The sequence below is a fragment of the Schistocerca serialis genome, chromosome 5 (genome assembly GCF_023864345.2).
Source record: "Schistocerca serialis cubense isolate TAMUIC-IGC-003099 chromosome 5, iqSchSeri2.2, whole genome shotgun sequence".
NCBI lineage: Eukaryota > Metazoa > Arthropoda > Insecta > Orthoptera > Acrididae > Schistocerca > Schistocerca serialis.
Window position 1 is genome coordinate 142,588,712 of NC_064642.1, and position 24,115 is coordinate 142,612,826.

Sequence of the window (24,115 nt, forward strand, 5' to 3'; positions counted from 1 at the left end):
TTCACTAAAATTTATCACTCCTGGCAGCCTCTTCCTTTAACTTGAGCAAGTTTTTTGGGGAAGTGGCATCTATACCTCACGGCTGGTAGGTTGTTCCAGACAGATGGATGCTCATTACTTTACAACGAGAGTTCAGAGAATCACAGGGACAGTATTAGATCTTCGTAGATTGTTCTCAGGTGAAAAGGCTCTTTCAGAACATGATGAACAGACAGTCAAGGTGTAGTAAACAAAAGATTTAGAGGCAAATCTCTTTGCAATGCAAATATGTCAATCTTGAAGCTCTAACTTGGCAAGATGTCTACATGTGGAAGACCTGAACAAAAAATATAATACATTTCAAACCTTTATCATTTTCTTTAAAAGGTTCTTCCAATTAAAAATGCAGGCACTTATGTACTACTAATGAGCAACTGATTTGGATAACTAAGGGCATTAGAATATTGGCAAGTCATAAACACAGTCAAGTCCAAAAGCAGGGTCATCTATGAAATACAACACTCAGTTTATTACTGACACCTGTGTACAGACAGAACAGAACTGAACTCCTTTGCAGAACTGAACTCCTTGTGGGAAGTGCTATTATTTATACAAACAGAATATTCCTGAATATACAGACATAAGAAATTTTGAGAACCTTCCAGAAGTGATAAATACTCCGCTGTATCCTTTCTTTCAGGAGTGCTAGTTCTGCAAGGTTCGCAGAAGAGCTTCTGTAAAGTTTGGAAGGTAGGAGACGAGATACTGGCAGAAGTAAAGCTGTGAGTACCGGGCGTGAGTCGTGCTTCAGTAGCTCAGATGGTAGAGCACTTGCCCCGAAAGGCAAAGGTCCCGGGGGGCGGGCGGGCTTCGCCCCCTCCTCCTCATCCCAAACCAGACCCAGTTTTTATGGATGTCACCTCATCCTCGTCAGTGACAACCACTGACCTGGTGACATGACCTCCCATCAGCTTCTATATGTCTATCCTGGACTCTAGCCACATGATAATCCAGTGGAACTGCAACAGATATTACCATCACCTACCAGAAATTCAACAACTCGTTTCCTCTTATTCTGCATTCTGTCTTGCTCTTCAGGAAACATACTTGCATCCACTCTCCATATTTTTGTGGTTATCGAGCATTCTGTCAGAACCGTGCCAGCCCAGAGATAGCATTGCTGGCCCTGGCCTGGATCCGTCCACTTGTAGCGGACCTTCTCTCTTCTGTGAGTAACTTTGGAATCGCAGGACCGATGACCTCGCTATTTGGTCCCATAACACCCTTCAGTTAATCAATCAATCAGTTAATGTGGCCAGAACTTTTTGATGGGCCAAACAGCTGCAAGGCACTCTTTCTCGGTTGTAGAGAAGTTCATCTCAGACTCGGATGGTATTCTGGAAGTGTGTGTTAACTATTCAGCATCTTCCTGAATTTACACTAGAACAGCATCAATACCACTGCCAGCCTCAGTGTGAACTTCTGTCTCTGTGTTCTTGCCATATAGTCCTAGTACTAGAACTGTAGAAAATCTTACCATCTCCTTAAGGACAAGAAAAGATATTTCCTGCACCTTGTTCCAGGCAAATTTTATGTCTGCCTGCAGTAGGTCTTGCAAGTGATGTGGCAAGTATTGCTGGTAGTACAAGCATATTCCAGGGAAGCTTAAATCACGAATGTGCCGAGAAATCAGAAAGATCTGTAACTTCTCTAATCTTCATTGGACTGGTGTGGACTCCATTAACTAGGTGCCCCAAGATATTAATTTCTTGCATGACAAAGAGGCACTTTTTCAGGTTTAGGCAAAGGCCTGCAGTCCAAACACACTTCAGCATGTCTTCAGTTGAAACTTCCGGGCTGAGAGGCCGTGGTCAATGTATAAAATTTTCACCCAACGTTTCGTCTCCATCTGCAGGAGACATCTCCTGGGGTCATCCAGTTGCTGTAGCTGGACGACCTCAGAAGATGTCTCTCGCAGATGGAGACAAAATGCTAGGTGGAAATTTTATACATCGACCACGGTCTCTCAGCCCGGAAGTTTCAACTGAAGACAACACCGGCCGTGAAAGCCTACATTGTATGACTACGCTTCAGCATGGTTGTTAGTTTACATGTTCTTCAGATGTGTCTGAAAAATCAGAGATGTTGCCAGATAGCAAAGACACATTGTCCATATAAGGTGCTGAAGTAGGTTGTCCATCCACAGTGTCGATAAAGTGTTTTACAACTGACTACTTAGTTTGTCTTTTTTTTGCTCTGGATTTGAAAGCATCCAGAAATTGATACAGAATAGCCAACAATCAATGACACTGGTCCTTTGTCAGGCCAGATCCTAATCACAGTTTGAGAGTAGCTTCTTCCTCTGCATTGTCTGCAGCCATAGTGAAAAATGATTCTTCATGAATGACAGTAAGCTGCGCTTCCTGGACTGGTTCTGCTATCTTTATTACATGTACCTTTAGGGATGAGTCACAGCTGCCCATGACAGTTTGTGATGCAAAGTTCTCCTAGACCATCTAAAGTGCTTATGATTGTTGCTGCCATGTAGCTCCGTTTTGTGAGTCTCAGTAGCTTTTTGCAATCAACAAAACAAGCTTCACAGTTCATCTGAGCATCTCGATTGATGACTGGAACTCGTCTCGTTGACAAAAAAAAACAGCATCTTCAGTGGTAAACAATTAACAACTGCCCTGAACAATCTCTTTTGTGTGTGCTTGTTGTAATAGCTTCACTAATCCAGAGCTCTGGTCTTCCACATCCTATGACTGCTTGTGAAGGCTACAGGAAGTCCCATCTGAGACTAATGCTATAATTACAGTCTGCTAAAATGACAGATTTGATTATGTCATCAGTTGTTATTCTTACAATATGTATTCCTGTCAGCTGGATGGATTTCCCATTTTCAGCTTTCAGCACAATCGCTTTCATATAATGGAATGTAGTCTTCGTTAGCTGATGATGATAAGCATTCGACATTACAGAAAAGGAAGCCGCCTGAGTACATTAGCATTTGGATAGGTTGGCACTTGATGACGACTTCAGTGAGATTTCCTAACATCGTTGTGGCTGTTGTCTACGGAGGATTTTCATTTGTGGTGGCCTCATCTCCAAAGATGGTTACCTTGCTTAGTTATTTGGAATTTAGTGGCTAGGCGAGTGACTGACACTGCTATACAGTGACAGGGAATGGCTACGGTGTGTTGGGGAGCAACCCCATCCAGTGTATGGCAATCAGCTTTGTCCAACAGGTGGACTACAGTTTTCTGCACTTGACTAGCATGAATAGAATTGTTGTGACATCTGATGGTGTAATAGTCATCACAAGCTCTCCTTTTTCTGCAGTAACATATGTTTCCAGGGCGTCCACAGATGAAACACATCAACTTGTTGTCCACTGTCCCCCAAATGCTTTTTCTTCTGTGGGGCATTATACTTCACAGAGGAGTTGGTTGTTCCTGCACTGGCAAGTGCCGGGTTGTCGTTTGATGGCTGCAGAATAAGTCCGAGTGCTCAGAGTCCATTATTTCTGATATGAGGTTAGAGACTGGTGCTAAAGACTGACAGCTTTTTTTAAACATTCTCTATTACCTTTGGAGGTATGTGATCAAAGTTTGTTGCTGCTAATCTCTTGGTTACTTGATATGACATTTTTGGTTGCCACATAGTGTTGTATATGTCTTCTTTTGCAATGTGGTGTACGAAGAGATGAGGTCATGGTGGTCTTCCACTACGGCCATTGGGAGCACATTGAGCAGTCAGTCATGCCTCTTTGTCCGACTCTTTTCTGTTGTGTTTCCTCAATGTGCTGGCACTATTTGATGAACCCCTATTTTGTTGGTGCATGGTTTATCAGAAGAGCTTGTACATGTCTTCTGTGATTCCTTTAACCAAGTGTGAGATTTTGTCAGATTCTGTTGTATTAGGATTCACATTGTGGCTTATGTCCAAAACATTCTGTGTGTGAGACTGTGTCATTACCTGTAGACATTTGGTAGTGTTCTTCAGTCATTCTTCCACTAAGTGCACTTGCAGCTGATTATCACACAGATTTTTTCTTCAGTTCAGCCTGGAATTTATCTCAGCTATTGAGCTTCTCTTCATTGTTCTTGAATCACTGGTGTATTGTGCCTTCCAAGTCAAAGTACAGATTTGCTGAACACATTGTGTCATCCCATCTGTTGTATTTGTTGACTTGGTTGAATCCCTTCAGCTATGTTGTTGGGTATTGACAAGTGTCTCCAGAAACCACTGATGGATGCCTGACATGCGACTGACTTACAGTTGCTCCGGATTCCAATGGTTTTGCAAATATACAGGCTGAATGAACGATGCTTGTATTCTGGTTCCTGTCAGTGGAGGTGATGGCTTGTACATTGCCTAATTGGAGCCATGGTGAAGTACATGTTTTGAAGTACCTAGCATCTCCACCAAACAATGTCACATCATAACAACAATAAAAGACCAAATCCAAAAGCAGGTCTGTCAGTGAAGAAAAACACATATCACTTGAACGATGTTTATTACTGACACTAATGTTCAGTCAGAACATAACTGAACTCCTGGGTGGAGAGTGCTGTTATTTATACAAACTTAAAATATTCTAGAATATACAAATGTAAGAAATTTTGAGAACAAGTGAAAAATGATGATGAAAATACTCATGTTCAGAAAAATGGAACAATTTTAACAACTAGAGATAGGATGCATTTGAACCATGTCAACCTGCGGGTTTAAGGTCAACCTAAATATCGCAGCGCAACACCACCTACCGGTAAAATGTGCCTGCGGCTCTTGTCAGTATAAACTGAAAGTAACAGATCAGTGTGACTTTAGCAGATGTGCTGAATGCCACGCAGACATTTGCACAAAATGTACCGTCAAATCTGTGAGTGCAAAAGAGGGTGCATTATTGGCATGTGAGAAAGTGATACATCCATCTGGGAAAATGCTGCTCACGTGGACAAAGTGTTTTGGCAGTGCAACAGATATGTGCAGAATGGTTCACGGAAGGCCATAGACATGGCGAGCTGGGTCAGGTTGCACCACCCAGACCAAGCCCCAAGAAGATTGACACCTCATCCCAATAACATTGTAGGACAGATCTGCATCCTCCTCAGTTCTGGCAAAACAGTGGAACAGCGTATCACATTATACACTATCAGGGCTGACAGTCTATTGCCATTTATTACAGCATGGGTTATGTGCACATTGTCCACTTCTCCAAGTACTTTGACGAATGTGCATAAAAATGCTAGATGGCAGTGGTGTATGTAACGATATCTCTGGGGACAGGAACGGCATCATATAGTGTTTTCGGATTAATCCAGTTTCTGTTTGTTTGACAATGATGGCCACTCTTTGGTTCACTGCAGACCATGGGAGCAGCATCACACTGACTGTATGCGCACAAGACATACAGCACGGCTCTTTGCCTTATGGTGTGGGGTTCTGTTAGGTACAACCATAAATCACAGTTGGTGCAAGTCCAAGGCACTGTAACTATTGTGACCTATGTGAATGACATCCTGCGACCTGTAGCCACACCCTTTCTGCACAACACACCAGATGCCATTTTCAGCAAGACAATACCCAACCACATGTAGCTCCATAAAAGTTTGCCTTCTTGGTATCGCAGGATATCAGCCTTTTGTCCTGGCCCACCAGATCACCTCACTTTTTGTCAATCAAAAATGTGTGGGACATGATGGAACAGCGGGTACAGCACTGCGACCCAATGCCGACCACCACAGATGAACTTTATAACCAGGTGAATGCAGCACGGCTGGCTATACCACAGGATGCCATTCACGCCTTATGGATGCAGTGCCATCATGCAAGGACAAATTATCAGGGCCCATGGCAGACCCTGTGCCTACTAGGCAACAGGACACATGCTGAACTGAGGTGACTGAAATGCTAATCATTTCTGCAGAACATTCTAATGTTCATGTCCTGTGAATATGAACATCCTATCTCTAGTTGTACAAGGTGCTTTGTTTTTTCTGAACATGAGTGTAATTGCAGGTGGTTGGGTTAGATCCTTTCGTGCCCAACAGGACTTAAAAGTCCCATCCACTTTCTAGAGCCATAAAACAGAATAGAGTTCTATTAATGCACTTGTGCCCCTGTCATGGTATTTGCGTATCTTCATTGTAGTGCAGGAAACACTTTGTCTGTGATAGTCTAATATCACTGCCCACAGAGGATAGTAAACGACATACAGTTGTACTTTTGTGTTGTTCATTTCATCTTTAAGAGTTTATGGGCCCTGAAAGGACTTCCTGTGTGTATTTTGAGGTTTTTAATCTGGTTTTGTATTGTTTTAGGTAATGTAAACAGATTTACTATGTTATTTGATTTTAAGTAACGTAGTAAAATTGATATGAGATGTCCTAGTCCCATTAGACCACAATGTTGCTTTTGTGCACATGCAATTTTCAATGTACATGGCTTTATTTATTTATTTTTCTTTCCTTTTCTTTTCTGCTTATTTATCAGTTACGTTAAATTAACATATTCATTTCTCATGACCATGTGGCTTTTCCCCCTCAGAATTATGAATGGGAGTAGAAACAGAAGTTACAATGCTGACAAAACATTTGAGGAACAAAAATTCAGTTGTATATTTTGAAAATTACTTTATGTCCCTTCATTTACTTAAGGTTCTGAAAACATACAACATACTTGATTGTTGAGACATTTAGGAGAAAAAGAGAGGGTATGTCTCAAATGACGGATGACACAATTAAAAAGAGATGGCTTTGACCATAGGAGCTCTAATTTTGGTACGTTTGTGTTCAAGTAGAAGGGCAGTAGAATTGTGACACTTGCCTCCAGTTACCAGGAAAATTAAATAACCACTGTGAGTTGAAAGCGAAATGGCGGTACAAGGGAAAATATTCTTTGTCCCACATTATAGATAACAACAAACAAATGCAAGGAATAGATTAGGCGTATCAACTCATGTCATTGTATAGTGTTGATCGTAAGTCACTAAAATGGTGGTGCAGAAGTTTTGGGCCATTATTGATATAGTATTTATCAATGTGTGCGGCAGCACATTAATAATAATAATAGTAACAATAATAATAATAATAATATAATAATAATAATATATTGTAAGTAATAGGAAATATTAGAATATTGTTCCCCGTCTTTTATGAGAGCCTGGAAACTATTTTTGTGGTGAGCCTTGTCCAGCCCAATGAAAGAAATGTTTCTATTCTCTATTTCCCTAGCGGGGTCAGAAACTATGATTATAAATGAAGATTTGGAGTTCTAATTTATAGACATATTTGATGAACTTTCACACACACAACATAGTAATATTCCTGATGATAAGACTAATAATAAATCTCTCTATCCTAAACAGCACTATGAACAGTTCAGAGGTGACCTCTACGGTAAGTTCCCATTAAATGGTCTTTCATGGCCTGACTTCTGATAATCAGAATAATTGCTCATCACAAAAGTGGAAAATAACTGTCGCCATTTGCCACACGGATTTGTTAATATTACAGGTGGCACACTAACAGTCACTTCCTCGAAATCTAAGCACTCCAGGACGGTGTACAGTACTTGCAATTTCACTTCCTATTTTCACGAGTTTAATGCAGTCTGGCTGTGACATTATCCGGGGCAGCGCATAGTCCAGCATATGTCTGTTGCAGACCGTATGGTAGCTGGGTGCAAAGTCGAGTCAAGTCAAGTCTTGCCTTTCAGGACAAATTTATATAAGGGGGTAAAGCAAACGCCCAAGGGAATATCTGCTGTTATCCACTCTGTGCCCACGGTAGTAGCCTCTAAACGGCCACTTTCTCAGACACACAATATTTTATAACAATGTCATGAATCAAATTAGAATCTTCATAATTTTTGTATGAATGTAGTTAATTTGGTTAAAATACCAGAAAATTTTTTAGCCCGCCTGCATTTAAACTTTGCCGTCCAGAATTTTTAGAACAGAACTTACAATAGAACATGACCTCTGAACTGCAACTTTAAGAGACCTTTTATTTGTTATTATTTACATCCAGGCCTTGAAACTTGTTATAGCTGTATTATTTATTTGGTTTCATCTCATGCTGTAATCAGAACTTTCTAGCATTAATAAAACAGATACTTAATCTACTACAGATGCTTAATCTACTACAGATACTTAATCTACTACAAATAAGGACATTTTTGTTTCAAATTTAGTTTTCACTAAATTATTCGAAAACTATTAGAGGTAGCTCGGTGGGGTTACGTAGTTACTATTTTTATATTAAACGGAATCTTCATACAAATTTTAATAATTCTATGTCTAATATTTAGTGCCTTCAATTTTTCTTAAAAATGTGGATTCTGACCAAAATATTGCTTTAATCATGTTGAGACTTGTACCAACTAATTCTGACATACATCTGCACATTATGACCAATTTTTGGCTTCCTAACATTATTTTTTTCTTAAAACCATGTATTTAGGGAAAGAGATTTGACAGTTTAAACATTAATATACTAAAGCACATGCTGTCAAAGTTTGGAAAAGTAACTTTAACTTTTAATTTCATTCTTACATTATGGTGCAATACTTGTGTGCTACACACAGATGCATTGTGGTGACGTGGCGCTATTAGCAGGGAACTGGGCTAAGTTCCAGCACACTGGCTCGCCCTGTGTCTCTCAAATGATACAGCACTTGATTCGCCACTTCACCCCCTATTTATTTTTGTGAAAAAAAATATTTTTGAACAAAATTTAATATTAGAGACAAGGGATGTTGTTATAGCTAGCCTCTTCTAAATGAAATTGATTTTTAGCTAAAATCCTTAACACTGCACTTAAAAAATAACCGTACATATATACATAGATAATATGATATTATGGAATTTTACAAATCGTGTACATAAATTACGTAGAAACATGAAATAAATTTTTCGATAATTAACAAAATTGCTTTTTTTACATAAATTTTTCAGTCTTTACCCGAAAGAGAAATGCACAAAATTTTTCACTTTTCAGTACTTACATATGTAATCACAATAGTAGGCACCAATGTGAGCGTCCATACGACACTGTCACTAAATCATTAGATGTAGGGGGTCGGAAGTCATTTCCCCATAATTTTTTATTACAAAAAGGAAAGCGGATGATTCACTGTAGATCATGTCATCGTCTTTGCTTCTCCACTACAGCTTGTAGGCTGCCTTTCATGAAGCCTCCATGTCCCTGAGAAACAGATAAAATGGCCTAAGCTTCTGTTCTTGACTTACATCGAAGGGCAGATAAAACACATTTTATATTCTATTCTCCTTTAATAGTTCCAACAATTGAGAAGTTACCAGAAAGAATTTCTTTTCTTGCCTTTTTTCTAATTTAGTCTCTAAAAATTGTTATTAACTTTTTCAAAATGATTATTGTCAGTATGTTACAACAGAAAAACATGATAATTTACTTCATTATTAAGCCTGACTCACAAACTTTGCAGTTCTATTTTCTTTTATACATAAACCATAGTTATTACGTACTGAAGGTCAATTCATATTCTTCAGTATTGACATTTTGATCTGGTTTGCAATTTTTTTTATTACTTATGATATTGCTTTACTTAGAAAATTGAGTAACCTTTGTAAGTTTTTCCTTTATTTGGCTCTTATCGTATGGATCAGTATGCTAAAGGAATTATTTGTTTGACAGCAGTTACTTTGCTTTGTAACACACATTATTATAAAGCTGTTTTTATTATAACATATCAATACTTTATTATCTGCATTTCTTAACACATTTGCTTATTTGTATTTTGTTGTCTGTATTATCTGTTAATTGACCATGTGTCTTGAGCCAGATTATGCATTTCTCAAACCTTTTTATGAGAGATGTGAGAATTACACATCAACTTTTCATCTTTTCACCATGTATGTCAGCCTACTGACTCCATTTCTCCTGCTTATCCCTATTTTCATTTATGCATATTTTTTGACGCTTCTTCCTCCATTTTCTCTTCATCAGCCTGCTGACCTCATTATTTCATATATTTTTGGTATGATCCTCACACCGCTTCCACGTATCTCCTTTAATGTTGAAATGCTTTGGTTTGCCTCTAGATGCACCACTTTACTACTCTTTCTTAGCTTTTGATAACCTTACTCCCAACTGAAAATTATTAATTTATGCAGAGTTTATTGTTCCAGCTATTAGGAATTTCCAGCTTCAATAACTTCACATTAAGAGAAGTGTTCAATTTTGTAGTTACTAACCCTTTTTGTGGATCTTATTTATTATTTATTTACTTTAGCCATCTTTTTTCTACCATTGGTGCTCAATATTTACCCATTGTTATTTTAACCTTTAGAATTTACTCCTGCAAACTACCTGTCACATTCTTCTGTAAGTCAACATTAGGGTATAGTCACTTTCGGGATCATTCTTACTCACTAGGAAGACATTACAAACTAATAGCCTATGTACAACATGAAGACATATATTCCTTACTTACTATGATTGGACAGAAGAAGGGAATTTTGGACAGAAGAAGGGAATGAAACTTGAAAGGGAAATAAAGTTTCATCCAACTGGGACTGCACAGTACGCCAAACGGTATATCTGCCAAAGAGTCACAGACTCCCTACAGTAACTAGTCGCAGTCCTGTTTAAATTTCTTCAGATCTACAATATTTCATAGACCTAGTTCTTTCTTACTCTTCAGGTATTCTGCAGTATGCATTTGTATGAGTCTTAATGATTGCCCTTGATAAAAAATGCATAATTTTTTTTTTTTGTTTCCACTGAAATTTTCTTAGATCTTTCTTTAGTTTAGACCAACACTAGTTCACCAATGCTCAAACTAGTGTGGGAAAGCTTTTGCATTATGCCTTCTTTTTCTGTCCAAGGCTCTTTTATGTATGTTTGCCCTAGCTTGTGCCTTCTTCTCATCTAAAGAGCTCTGAGTTAGGACTGGAAAATCAACCATGCTTGAAATGATGTTATGGGGCTCCAGATTAATCATTAGTTGACAAGGAGCAATGCCTGTGGCATCATGTTTAAGATTATTGATGATTTCTTCAAAAATTTTTATACGATTGGCTCAAGTAGAATGCTTCCTGCCACAGTAAGTTCTACACAGTCTGTTTAACTTGCACATAACTCTCTTGCTCATATTAACCCTGTGGAAAATTATGTAGCCCAATTATCTAAGGTACAAGTCAGCAGAATATCCATTAGGTAAAGTTGCAGCAACAAACAATCTTGAACCGCAACCTCACATAAAATGTAAAATGTATAAAGTCTCCCTGTGCTTGAATAAGAAAACGTAGTGTTTCTGTGTGTGCCATGATATTTCACAATAGTAATCATGTGTCTATAAGTCTTTCATACCTATTTCCTTAAGAGCTACTAAATAATAACCCAATCAGATACAATGATTATGTCCTGATGGGACTCGGTTGTCTCATGGGACTCGGTTGCGTCACTTGTGTTTTGTACATATTATATATGTATTACAATGCACTACTCTGTTTTTAGTTGTTTTGTAACCTCCCCAAATACCAATTCCTTTGGTACGATTTTTCATAGTTTGGGCACGGAAGGGATAAAGTGTCGGACCAGAGCCTGGTAACCAAATTTCACTGCAGAAAATACTGCAAAGTGCTGAGGAATCTCCTCAGAAAGGCTAAAACTATGCATTACTCCAAGAGAATAAAAAGCTTTCAGAACAAAATTAAAACTATGATCAGTTGTGAAAGAGCTATCAAGGTATACTACACCTCTCTTATGTGAGAATGAAACTTCACTCTTGCTCCTCTCCATGATTCGTTATGGTTAATTGAAGTTAGGTTCATTATTTAAACACCAAATCTATTTCATCATGTGTTGATTTTCATTTACTTTTTACTCAATGGTCAGTTCTGTAGACAGTCAGTTTGTTTTCAATGAGACCTTTGTAACCAATTATTGCGAGTCTGCTGGTGGAGGATTTCAAATAGCATACCCTGAAGTCAGCAACATTGAAAGCAGTGCAGTTTTTTCAGATATGTACATAATACTTCGTTGTTTGGGCTCATGGAAGTGAGAATTTAAACAACTTTTTAGAACATGTTTCCTTCGCAGTGGAGGTGGAGAAGAATAGCTGCCTTTTCTTCGTTGCGTCCATTAGAAGGAAGTTTGATGGTACATTCAGACATGCTGTTTGTAGGAAGTCAGTTCTCACTGATTTGTTTCTTAAGGCTGTGATAGTTTTCACCAGCTGTAACTCTTTATCTAGTAGGATGCCACACACACACACACACACACACACACACACACACACACACACACACACACACACACAGTAGCAGCAAGAAAGTGCGTGCATGCATGCATGCGTGCGCTTTCATAAGGCCACATCATCTCAAAGCCTGAGAGTTTCTCAGCTGAGTTAGTCACCTTTCATCAGTGTGATTATAGTGAAAGACAGACCAGGTGTACATTGTGCTATCAACCAACTGGGAATCAGGTGAGTGATGAAAATAAAAGGTATTACTTAAGCCAGTGGCCTTTTTCTCATACACAGATAGTGTTTCCAACAGGATCATTTGTATAACACGGTGTGAAATGTGTTCTTTGACCACCATCTTAAGGTTATGGCCCTTTTAGATTGTGTAAAGGATGATCTCAGTTTGCTTGTATAAGACAGATGGGAACCGTAGCTCTTATAGTTATGACATGTGTTCCATAGGTCAGACCATCAGCACTATGGAGGACCAGTGTATTGAGTGTAAGCATCACATGCACTTACGACAACTGAGCAAATCTGCTATTGCAGAGGATCGCCTGGGCACCTATCACCCTATGAAGTATAGAAACAAACAGGTTCTGGCATACATTTTCAACTATTGCGATAGTATTATTAAGGAAGTACCAGGTGACCTTACAAATGGATAAAGAGGTTCCTGCTTAAATTTTGCTTAGAATCCTGCTCTCTTCTTGTTCAAACAACAGACAGACAGATAACACTACTTGCTCAACCTTATAGTAATTAATATTCACTATCGATAACTCCTGATGTTGGCCGTCCTTAGCTGTGTGGTAGTGCTAGATTTTATGGCATATGTGTAAATTATATAGATTCATGACAATAATGAAAATTACTGGATGGAAAAATACATAAATAAGGGGCATGGCAACCACTTACCTGTAGAGGATTGGTACATGACACACACAAACACTTAATAGAAAACGGTTAACACTAGATTTCGAGCTGTAACTCTTTATCTAGTAGGAACACACACCACACACACACACACACACACACAAGCAGCAAGGAAGTGCGTGCGTGCATGCATGCATGCGTGCGTGTTCACATACCCATCCTCTCTAGATAAGAGTTGCCTTTCCCATATTTTAAAATGATGTAGTTGAACACCAGCAAATGGCTTTCAGAGAATAGATTAACACTGAACTCTCACAAAAGGCAATTCATATAGTTCCTCATGTGGAACTCTTGTAAAAGGAAAATTTCATTGTCGTGTGGTGGTCTGTCACTGAAGTTGACCTATATAAATTCTTAGAAATGAGAGTAGAGGGAAAACGTATGTGGAAGTATCAAATTCAAGATTTTGTACAGAGATTGAATGCTGATGTCTTCACTATAATTATGGTCTCCACTGTCTCCGACACTGAAACACGAAGGCTTGTTTACTTTGCTTACTTTCACTCTGTACCTTGTATGGTGATACATTCTGGAGAAACTCAATGCACTCGCCAAGAATATTTGTACCCCGGCGGGGGTGGGGGGTGTTAAATCTTTATTTTTAAAGCTATATGTAAATTGAATGGGATATACACAACGCAAAAGGTAAGTTAACAAGCTGCTTTGTGGCAAGGATAATGTTCGGATTCATCTGCACGAAACAAAAGAAGTAGTACACACTTCAATTTTTAATTCTTGTATCTTAACCTGTTTGTTTTTGTAAGTGGTAGCATTCGGACGTATGCATGGATCCACTATACCAGCACTGTTAAAAAAATGTGTCTCTCAATCGTACATTAAAAGAGTTATAAAAAGTTATTATAAAGGTAAAATTAAATCGTGTGTGTGACACTCGCATCCCTGCCCATTCATCATTTCGTCCGCCGCCTAGATTGTGCATCAGGAGGTTCAGAGCTGACAAGAAGAATTTGCACAAGCAGCAGAGAAGTGATCCTGCTTAGGCATTGTTACAATCAAGACTACACACAATGGAATTAATGTGAAGCAGTACTTAAAGCAAATTATGAATATTGACCTTGAATGTATTGATATTGTAGGTCTGTTGATATTGGTATCAGTTAAAGTCGCCCAGGATTGTGTACAGATTCTTAAATTAACTTCCAGTTTCTTTCAACTATTCTTTCCAATCATTTTTTCCAATTACACAGGCCAACGAAAATTTTTTTTTTAATAACTTTTTTTACTTTTCTAGCTGATCTTTATAGATTTTTATGAGCTGAATCCAAATCTAGCCTTAGTTTTTTTGTATCATCCATAGTTTTTGAGCAATATGATTTTATCATATAGAATAAAAATCCTATGCTATACGGTAAACGGGAAAATTAATGAAATGCTTTGTTATAACATAAGAATAGCTTTTATTTACAGTAAGCTACTCAAAATAATGATTTGTGTTAATAGAGGGTTTACTTGTTAGCTGGAATTGGTTTGTATTTTCTTTCTCCTTTTTCTTTGAAGCTTCTTGTGTAGCTTTTTCTACAACAATTCGCTTGCTGAACTTCTTGGTGAAGTGACCAACAGTAGTCCCCCATCTTGTTGGTGTTCCAGCGGCCTTCGTGCAAATGCTCTCCTCACTAACATCTCCCATATTGTCCAGGAAATAATCAAGGTGACTGTTCAAAATGTGAACTTTCAGGCTCATTAAACATTGTAGCTATAATAGAAAAACATTCTGGGTCTTTTCTCATGTGCTAAGAACTTTGTAATGACTTACTTGAATGATACCCATGCTTCTTTCTCATGTAAGGTCATTGTGGATTCAAAGTTAACATCAAACATCAATTTTCTAATGTCAGGTCCAACAAAGATGCTTTCTTTTAGTTTAGCTTCTGAAAGGTGTGGAAACTTTTGACAGAGATACTTAAAACATGGTCCATCTTTAGGCAAAGCCTTTACAAACTGTTTATTAGGCCTAACTTTATACGTAGAGATGGTAGGAGTACGTTTTTTGGATCTACAAGGTTTATGCGTAGAATGTTGTTCTCACCAGGTTTTAAAGACTCCCTCACAGGCCAGTTCTTTCTGCACCAGTGTTAATCCCTAGCCCTACTGTCCCATTCACCCAAGAAACATGGAAATTTGGTAAAGCCACCTTGCTGACCAAGGATCATGCATGCTACTTTCAGATTGCCACACTGCATCCAACCATGAGCGGAATAGCCTATTTTACTTAGCACTGTTTCCACGTTTTCATAGCTTTCTGTCATATGTATAGAATGTCCAAGGTATAGATGCATACATGTTACCATTGTGTGATAAAACAGCCTTTAAACTAGTTTTGGATGAATCGATAAACAGCCTCCAGTCTTCCTTTTTGTATTCAATACCAAACTCATTCATCAGACCGGGAATGTCTAAGCAGTACACTAAATCACAGTCTTGTTGAAAAAACTTGGAAAATTGCTATTCTCTCTTTCTATACATGTATATACTGGTTCCAACTGCCAATAAGTTCATTTCTTTTAACCTAGAGCCAAGCAATTCAGCTTTTTCTTTCCTTAGCCCAGATCCCTAACCAAATCGTTAAGCTTGGTCTGAGTAAACAATTTGGGCTCTAGACTTTCTGAATTATAGTAGAACTCATCATCACCTGGTTCATCTAAATCAGATTGTACATCAGAAAATACTTCTGTTGGAATAGAATTTAAATCATCTGGTGGTTCAGGACCTGGCAAATCTACACCATGCCCTACTGCTTGGATGGCAGATGGAAGCCTAGGATAGCTTATTACCTTCTTGTTTTTCGAAGTATGACCAGTAAGATCAACACTGCAAAAGTAGCAATCATCAGAATGATTTCTTGGCACCCTCCATATCATAGGAATAACAAATCTAAAGGCTTTTTTCTCCTTTTTGGATCATTTTCTCAGATCTTCAACACACACATAACATACCTTATGCGATGCCCAAGATTTATCTTGATCACCAAGTTTAGATCCAAAGTATCATAGATAAACCTTTTTCACAAAATCTGTAATATTTCTTTGGTGTTTTTAATCACAAATATAACACAAACTGTCAGTGGAGTTTTTACAACCATGATTAGACAGTGTACTGAGCATATGCACAGGAAACGGGAAAGTGACGTTAGGCTGACAGTAAACAAAACACCATCTGTTAACACAAAAATAGCATCGACCTATTTCTTGCCACCAAATGTTTTTTAGCAGTTCTACCAATGTCATCTACATCCATTAACCTCCTTTTTAAATTATTTTAACTATATAAAATCTGTTAAATTCTTTTAAAAACTCGCTTAATTTAATAAATTTACCTGTAAAATGTGAAGAAATGGTTGGTGATATTGTTGGCCTGTGTTATTCAAGCAGCAGTTATTAGTCAGTGTCCATTATCTCCACACACATGCCACTATTCAGAGGTCAGACTTATATGCATTGTCAGGTCATGAACTTCATGTAAACTGCTATTCAGCTACCTTGGAATTTTAACTATGTTGCCCTTGTACATATATTTCATCATGGGATTTGTTACTGATGGTGTTGTCTTGTTCAGAACAACTTGCAATAGTGATTCAGGTTGTGGTGCAAGTTGGAACATCCAACAGAAAAAAAATGAAATACTTGGATAACACATGCTTAAATGTTGTAAAGAAAGGTATGCACTATTCAGCAGGTTTCATTTTCCACAGGTTTCCAGCAGAACTGAAAAAAATCAAGTAATAAACCCCAAATATTCAAATCGTAGTTGAAAGGTTTTCTTGTGGAACACTCTCTACATCCACAGAATTTGCCTATGATCTCTATCTAGCATTGCTTGCAGTGTTATCCATTGCATCAGGTGGTGAAGTGTGAGAAGTATTCCTATATGTTTTTTCCTTGTCAAGTGCAGGCTTCCATGCATTGCTAAGTGCATAACAGATGTCTCTATGGAAGATGTTTCAAAAAGTCTAATTTCAACAGCTTCTCTGATCACAGAGTCCTGATAGTTTGAAGCATGAGTAAGTATTCTCATTTGTTCAAACAAAATCTTGTGCTTATATAACAGGCTGTGCTCTGCCACTCCAGATACACCCAAATGGCTGTATTTCAGGTGATGTTGATGCTCGACACAGTACCTGAAGACAGTGTTTAGAAAGAACAGGTATTCTATTTGTGACACGATGTTAATACATATTATGTGTAAAAAATTGTTATTAAGAGGAAGAGGAAAACAGAATTAAAAATCAACTGATAAGGAAAATGGAAATGATAGAAATAAGAGGGGGAGGTGGGATGGATTTATGCTGCAATAAAGCTGCCCAAGCCAAAAATTTAGAGATCATGATTGACCTCCTTTGTTGTCCCATTTACATTTTTTCCAGACTATTGTCCTACTCAAGTAAAACTCCATTTATCTTTGCCCCCCTTCTTTTCCTTTCCTCGTGTATTTTTGTGGGTATGTGAATATGGAATGTAGTCGAATTAAGTCGGGTGATGCTGAGGAAATTAGATTAGGAAATGAGACCTTAAAAGTAGTAAAGGAGTTTTGCTATTTGGGGAGCAAAATAACATGATGGTCGAAGTAGAGAGGATATAAAATGTAGAATGGCAATGGCAAGGAAAGCGTTTCTGAAGAAGAAAAATTTGTTAACATCGAGTATAGATTTAAATCTCAGGAAGTCGTTTCTGAAAGTATTTGTATGGAGTGTAGCGATGTATGGAAGTGAAACGTGGCCGATAAATAGTTTAGACAAGAAGAGAATAGAAGCTTTTGAAATGTGGTGCTACAGAAGAATGCTGAAGATTAGATTGGTAGATCACATAACTAATGAGGAGGTATTTAATAGAATTGGGGAGAAGAGGAGCTTGTGGCACAACTTGACTAGAAGAAGGGATCGGTTGGTAGGGCATGTTCTGAGACATCGAGGGATCACCAATTTAGTATTGGAGGGCAGGGTGGAGGGTAAAAATTGTAGAGGGAGACCAAGAAATGAATACAGTAAGCAGATTCAGAAGGATGTAGGCTGCAATAGGTACTGGGAGGTGAAGAAGCTTGCACTTGATAGAGTAGCATGGAGAGCTGCATCAAACCAGTCTCAGGACTGAAGACCACAAAAACAACATGGTTCTTTTCCTTTTTCATGTTTTCTTGGCTTTTGCTTTGGTTTAAAGCTCTTACCTTTGACCAAACTGTTGATTGCCTGATGGATGGATGGATAGATGTAATTTTTTGTTCAAAGCTCTTACCTTTGACCAAACTGTTGATTGCCTGATGGATGGATGGATAGATGTAATTTTTTATGCCATAGGCCCACAGTGATGAGAACATAAAAATATGAAACATGCAAGAAATTTTTTTTTTAAATACATAATGTGTATTTACAGAGAAACTTACATGCTAGTGTCCTTCCACAGACCATACTTGTAATTGTTCTTCAAGGATGTGGAATAAGTCAGGAATTTCAAATATATTTTGACTCACAAATTAATACAAAACTTATCACAAAAATGTATCTGTTCTAAACACCAATATGGACGGCTGTTTACTTAGTAACTTTCTAATGTGTCAATGACAGTAGAGGACTATTTAAGGCTCTGAATGTGTATTTTGTCATATAAAACAATTTAATTTCTTGGAACCACTTACTTAACACTTACAAAACCTTTTCATCTTTTAATCTCCCACTTTTAATACCACTAGAGAACCAATTTAAAGAAGGCTGTGAAAAAAATGCATCTAATTTTACTCTGAAAACTTTCATTTTAGTTAATCATTTTTTGACAGTATTTTTATTTTTGTTCAATATTTACTGACAGAACAATTTTTGTTTTCCTTTTTAGATGTCAATCTAGCAGCACACGTACTACGCTGTGCTTCAACAAATGGTGCTGATTACTTCAAAAATGCATCCAGCGGTCGTTTTAGTGTTCGTATTCCAGTCGAGGCCCCACAAAGTGGAATGGAGTCTTTCATTGTTTGCTATAAATTTACTTGTCTCAACAGCTGCCAGCAGCGCAATGGCAGGCGAGGAATGGGAATTATCTTTACTCTGGAAAATGACGTGTGAGTTACCGTCAATTATAAGAAGTTTTGTTGTTATGCATTCTAGTGTTAGCTGTACCTGTTATTTTGCATTTGTTGGATATCTGTAATTTTAATGTCTAAAACATTTCAGATTGATATGTACTCTCTTTACAATTATTTCTTCTTTAATTTTTGAGCAAATAACTGTAAATGAAAACTACTAATTTTAAAGATCAAATCACAAGTGATAGTTAGAAATTTGCAATAGATCTGAAGTTGCCATGAAATGTTGAGTGTGATGGTAGTGGAATGGGTCTTAATAGAGAAGTTCAGTAATGGATAGCTGGGAAAGAATGACTGGAAGTAAGTGAGAATAAGTTCTGATAGCATCTATCTGACTGTGGCCTATCTCTTACAAAATGAGTTAGCTCTAACCCACCTCTGTGTAGAGAACAGTCATTTAACTTGTGACTTTCCCCCTTGTCGAGAAGAGCCTGCTTCTAGTGCCACTGTAACGGTGTAATGCTGCACAGGGTATAAGTAATGTATCAGCATACTTGCTTTCTATTTTGAGCAGGGTGCCGCCAGTTTGAAGTATCTGTTGTGTTTTTGTGAGGGAACCAACCTTGTACCCAAACTCTTAGGTGTCCACAATGCCATTCTGGATCCACTTTAATGAATCAAATATCAGTATTAAGATATTTTACATAACTTTATCTATTTGATAATCTACTGTATTTTTTATACTTTAAACTATCAGTTATATCACTTAATTTTGCTTTCAATATTTTAGTACCTGCAATTTCCTGACATTAATAACGATTATTTCCAACAAGTACTGGGAATAGATGTTCCTTGGTAGTGGAAACAGTCTTGCAATCAAAGTAAATGCCTTTAAGACTTTGTACTGATTAGTTTTTTCCTGGTATTAATTATGTAAAATTTGATGTTGGTAGGAAAAAGTATATACCCCCTACAACAAATTTCATTATGAATAGATTTAATATGACATTATGGAATGAAGAAACGAGAACTTTTTATTTTATTTCTAAGTCACATGTGCCTGAAAATATTCTCTTTGCAAATAACTTGACTGTGAGTGGCATGTTAATGGCAGGTAAAGAGACATCATCCAGTGAGAACTCGGTTATTATACCTATCCCCCCTAACCTACCAGTCAGAGGTGATGTCTTACACAGAATCTGAAAGTAGGCAGTTGAAACACACTTCACACATTGGCAAGTCTGCTATGTGCTACCCTGTATGTCAATGAGAAGCAAGTACGAAAGGATAGAGGTCTGTTAATCATTGGCTGTTCAAACATATGGCAAATGATGGTACACCTTAGAGGAATGGCAGAAAAGTATGGAAAGGTTCACCTTGTACACTCTGTGTGTATGCATGGAGACCTGATTCAACATGTTGAAAAGGTTGTTCGAGCAGCCACTGATGAAAAAAGGTGCAATCAGTTGCAGGTTGTGGTGCACATTGGAACAAGTAATTGTTGTCATCAGGTCTCTTGAGGTCATGCTTCGTACTTGGTCCATTCCAGAGACCACAGTCCTCTGGTTCTGAGCCGAGCAGAAGGTTTGAAGCAGGGACTTCAAAGTGTCTGTGACAAGCTAGGCTATTACTTCCTGGATGTATACCTTTGGAGTGAGAATTTTAAGATCCCGCTAAGTGGATCAACAGGACACAACACATCGGGAGCTGCTAACCGGGTGGCTGACTGTGTATGGAGTGTGCACAAGGTTTTTTTAAACTTAGGTAACTCCCATAAATTCCAGGTAATGATAAATGTAGGAAACACCAAAGTATTAGTGGAAGACCCAAAGAAACTGCCCTCACAAATGAAATGATTAAAATTCTGCTGATCAACAGCCAAAGCATTTACAACAAAGTCTTATAGTTTGAAGCGGCCTTAAAGAGCTGTGGAGCTCATATGTTAATACTCAGTACATAGAGCTGACTAAAACCCAAAACTGACAACAGAGAGTTTTGGGTAAATCTAAGTGTATATTAAAAGGGTAGGCTAATGGGAAATGTTGATAGTGTGCTTATTGCACTAGACAAGAAATCAAAATCCGGTGAGATAAAAGTTATAGTTGCATACCACTTTGTTGGAACGAAATTTAGTATCAAGGGTGGCACAAATTTGTTATTTCTGTTGACCACCAAACTCTCTCCCAGATGTTACTAGGAACTTTGGAATTTGCTTATACAGATGTTTCCTGAGCACACTTCCTTATATGAGAAGACTTTAATCATCCAACCATTGATTGGGATAGTTACAGTTTTCTAAGTGGTGGTTGTGGCAGCACATCTTGCAAAATAATACTGTTTTCTCTGAAAACTCATTAGATGAAGTGGTTAGGAAGGCCACTGATGATGGAAATGTATTCGATCTAATTACAACAAATAGAAGTGACCTCTTTGAGGGTGTCTATATTGAAACGTGTATCTATGACAGTGAGTCTACCAAAGTACAAAGGGCAGCTACAACAAGTAGGAAGATCTTGTGAGGGTTCAGTTAATTTGTAAATTACCTCTTCACCTCTGAGAAGTCTCTGAACTCCAAAACGATAATTCTTCTTATTTCTGCAGAAAAATTAAATTCCTACCAAAACCTCGACTTGTCAACGTCTATTTATAGGAAGGCTTTTATCATGCCTTTAAATTACAAAATGTGGTCTGAGATTAATCAACTAGGTACATGCTTTTTAACAAACCCCAATCTTCAGAAGCAAAAACAAGAGTTTCAGTACATCAGTATTTGCATTATTATAATAATATTCTGGTTGTTGATATTCCTTGGCACCATGGTTTATGTAGAATATTCTTTGCCGGATCGAATTACTTTGCACGTCATGATGCGAAGTACAGCTCTAATGTTCTTGGGACAGCGTGGAGTTCAAGTGAAATACCTCGGACAAAAATAATAAAAACGTACTAAACAAGACTTGCTCCTTGATAAAACCTTGTGCATAATAATTAAAGTTTTAAGTTCTGGCCTTTTTTACATATGAACATCTCTTATGCTAATAAAGCTTGTTCATGGATGCTCAAAATTGGTATGAGATTTCACCCTCAATCCACAAAATGATTTATTTCCAAAAAACTATGGCTGCAAATCATCTGGGAAATCTTGAACCGTTACACCTGCCACCCCCATATAAATGAATACTAAACAGTTTCCATCTATAATAATCCAATGTGAAAATAACTTTGGTTAATCGGATTATGCTTTATAAATTGCTCTCCGACCAATGCCTCTTTCTTTTTCCTTTTTAGATTAATCAAAAGTCTGTATGTAACATATGCAAAATCATGTATAACCATAAATAGTTTTATTAATGTCTAGCATTGCCAAATGAACCAGGTAAATCATTAGTGCAGCAGTTAGAAACATGTCTGTTTTGTCGAGTGTCCTGTATTTGTCCCATACTATATCAGAAGACACGTTACCACACTTGGTCTTGCATGTTTCACTAATACAATTCCGCTACAAAGCATATTCAAATTCGCATTACCTTCCCATGGAAAAGTTACAAATCCTTCCCTTGTGTTCAAGAAAGAGTGAAACAACCCCTATAAATTACAGAATTTTACAAACTTGAAAGTTAGTCAAAAATTTATCTTTTCTGTTGACCTAGTAGTAGATCATACTTAATATTCTAGGTTATCTGACCATTATCTGTTTGCTCTCCTACTATTTCCATTGGGGAAACCTTCGTAACTGAATGTGGCAATTCACTAAATACCTTTTCAAATTCTATCACCATGTCTGTCCATTTCGAATGCCTATCCATGCAATAAGTCCGACAAAGCATACCCATTTAACATACGACCAATCTACCAGATTACTTCAAGGGTGAAATTTAGAAATTAATGTATGGTTCATGCCTTCCCTTGCCAAAACTTCTTTAAAGTGTTTGCTCTTAACTGTGTTCCATTACCCAACAGCAAATTTTTTGGTTTATCCACATTTTTAAAATGATCTCTTAATTTCATTGTAACATTCTTACAGAATATAGTTTTACATATTTGGACAAGCATTCCTTTACCACAGATATATACATCGTTCCTCCCCAGCCCCTAGGCAGAGCACCTTTGAAGTCCATGGCCAATAAATCCCACAAATTAAATGGAATGATGGGGTGCAATATAGTGTGCAATGTACCTTAACTTTCTGATACATTTCACAAGATCTCCAGATTTTTCTAACTACACAATTCATATTCTTAATGGAGTAAAATTAGTTCATGTGCATGATACACTTTTTTGGGCTACAATGGGCATATCGTCTATGTACATACGAAGTTATTAAATTAATGCGGTTTTGTGGGATGCATAATAACCATCTAGCTGTGAGTTGTGTTTCCTGTGAATCAATATTCCAGTTGTCAGTAACATCAGTATGACTTTTGTGCAAGACACCAATTTGTAAAAGTAAGTGACTGTCTTTGTTTTGTTTACTTTTTAAGTTTCTACAAAAAAATCTTTGTCTTTCTCATATGTATTTACCTTCAGAAAATAAACAGTAAATTTGCCCCGATTCCTTTACATTTTGCTTCAAATGAAGATCTGCAGGTAGTCAAGACAGTGAATCGAGCACTATACAGGGTGTCCCAAAGAGAATGACCCGATTTGAAGTAGAATTATTTATTAGGAAGAAGGGCTTAACACTAACAAATAGCATACTAAATTACTCAGAAAAGACAGAAGTTTATAAAAATCCATCGTAAATGTTCAATATGTCCTCCATTGTCTGCACGGACGACATCTAGCCGATAGCCGAATTCATCCCAGTCTGAGTGTAAGGTGTCTTCTGTCACTGAAGCTACAGCAACTGATATTCTGGTTTTTAGTTCATCAGTATCACAAGGTAAGGGGGGAACGTTTAGCAATAAATTGAATATGAAACACCCTCTGAACTGTGGTC

At 37.6% G+C, this 24,115-nt stretch overlaps 1 protein-coding gene across 7 annotated transcripts in view; it reads left to right on the forward strand.

Moving 5' to 3' along the window:
* The window catches only part of LOC126480890 (cellular tumor antigen p53-like), a 146,300-nt gene that overhangs the window by 91,727 nt on the left and 30,458 nt on the right, over positions 1–24,115 (forward strand). For all 7 annotated transcript variants that reach the window (XM_050104282.1, XM_050104280.1, XM_050104283.1 and 4 more), the window contains exon 6: positions 18,990–19,212. In XM_050104282.1, coding sequence (XP_049960239.1) covers positions 18,990–19,212 — 223 coding nt within the window. The remainder of the gene's footprint in view (positions 1–18,989; positions 19,213–24,115) is intronic.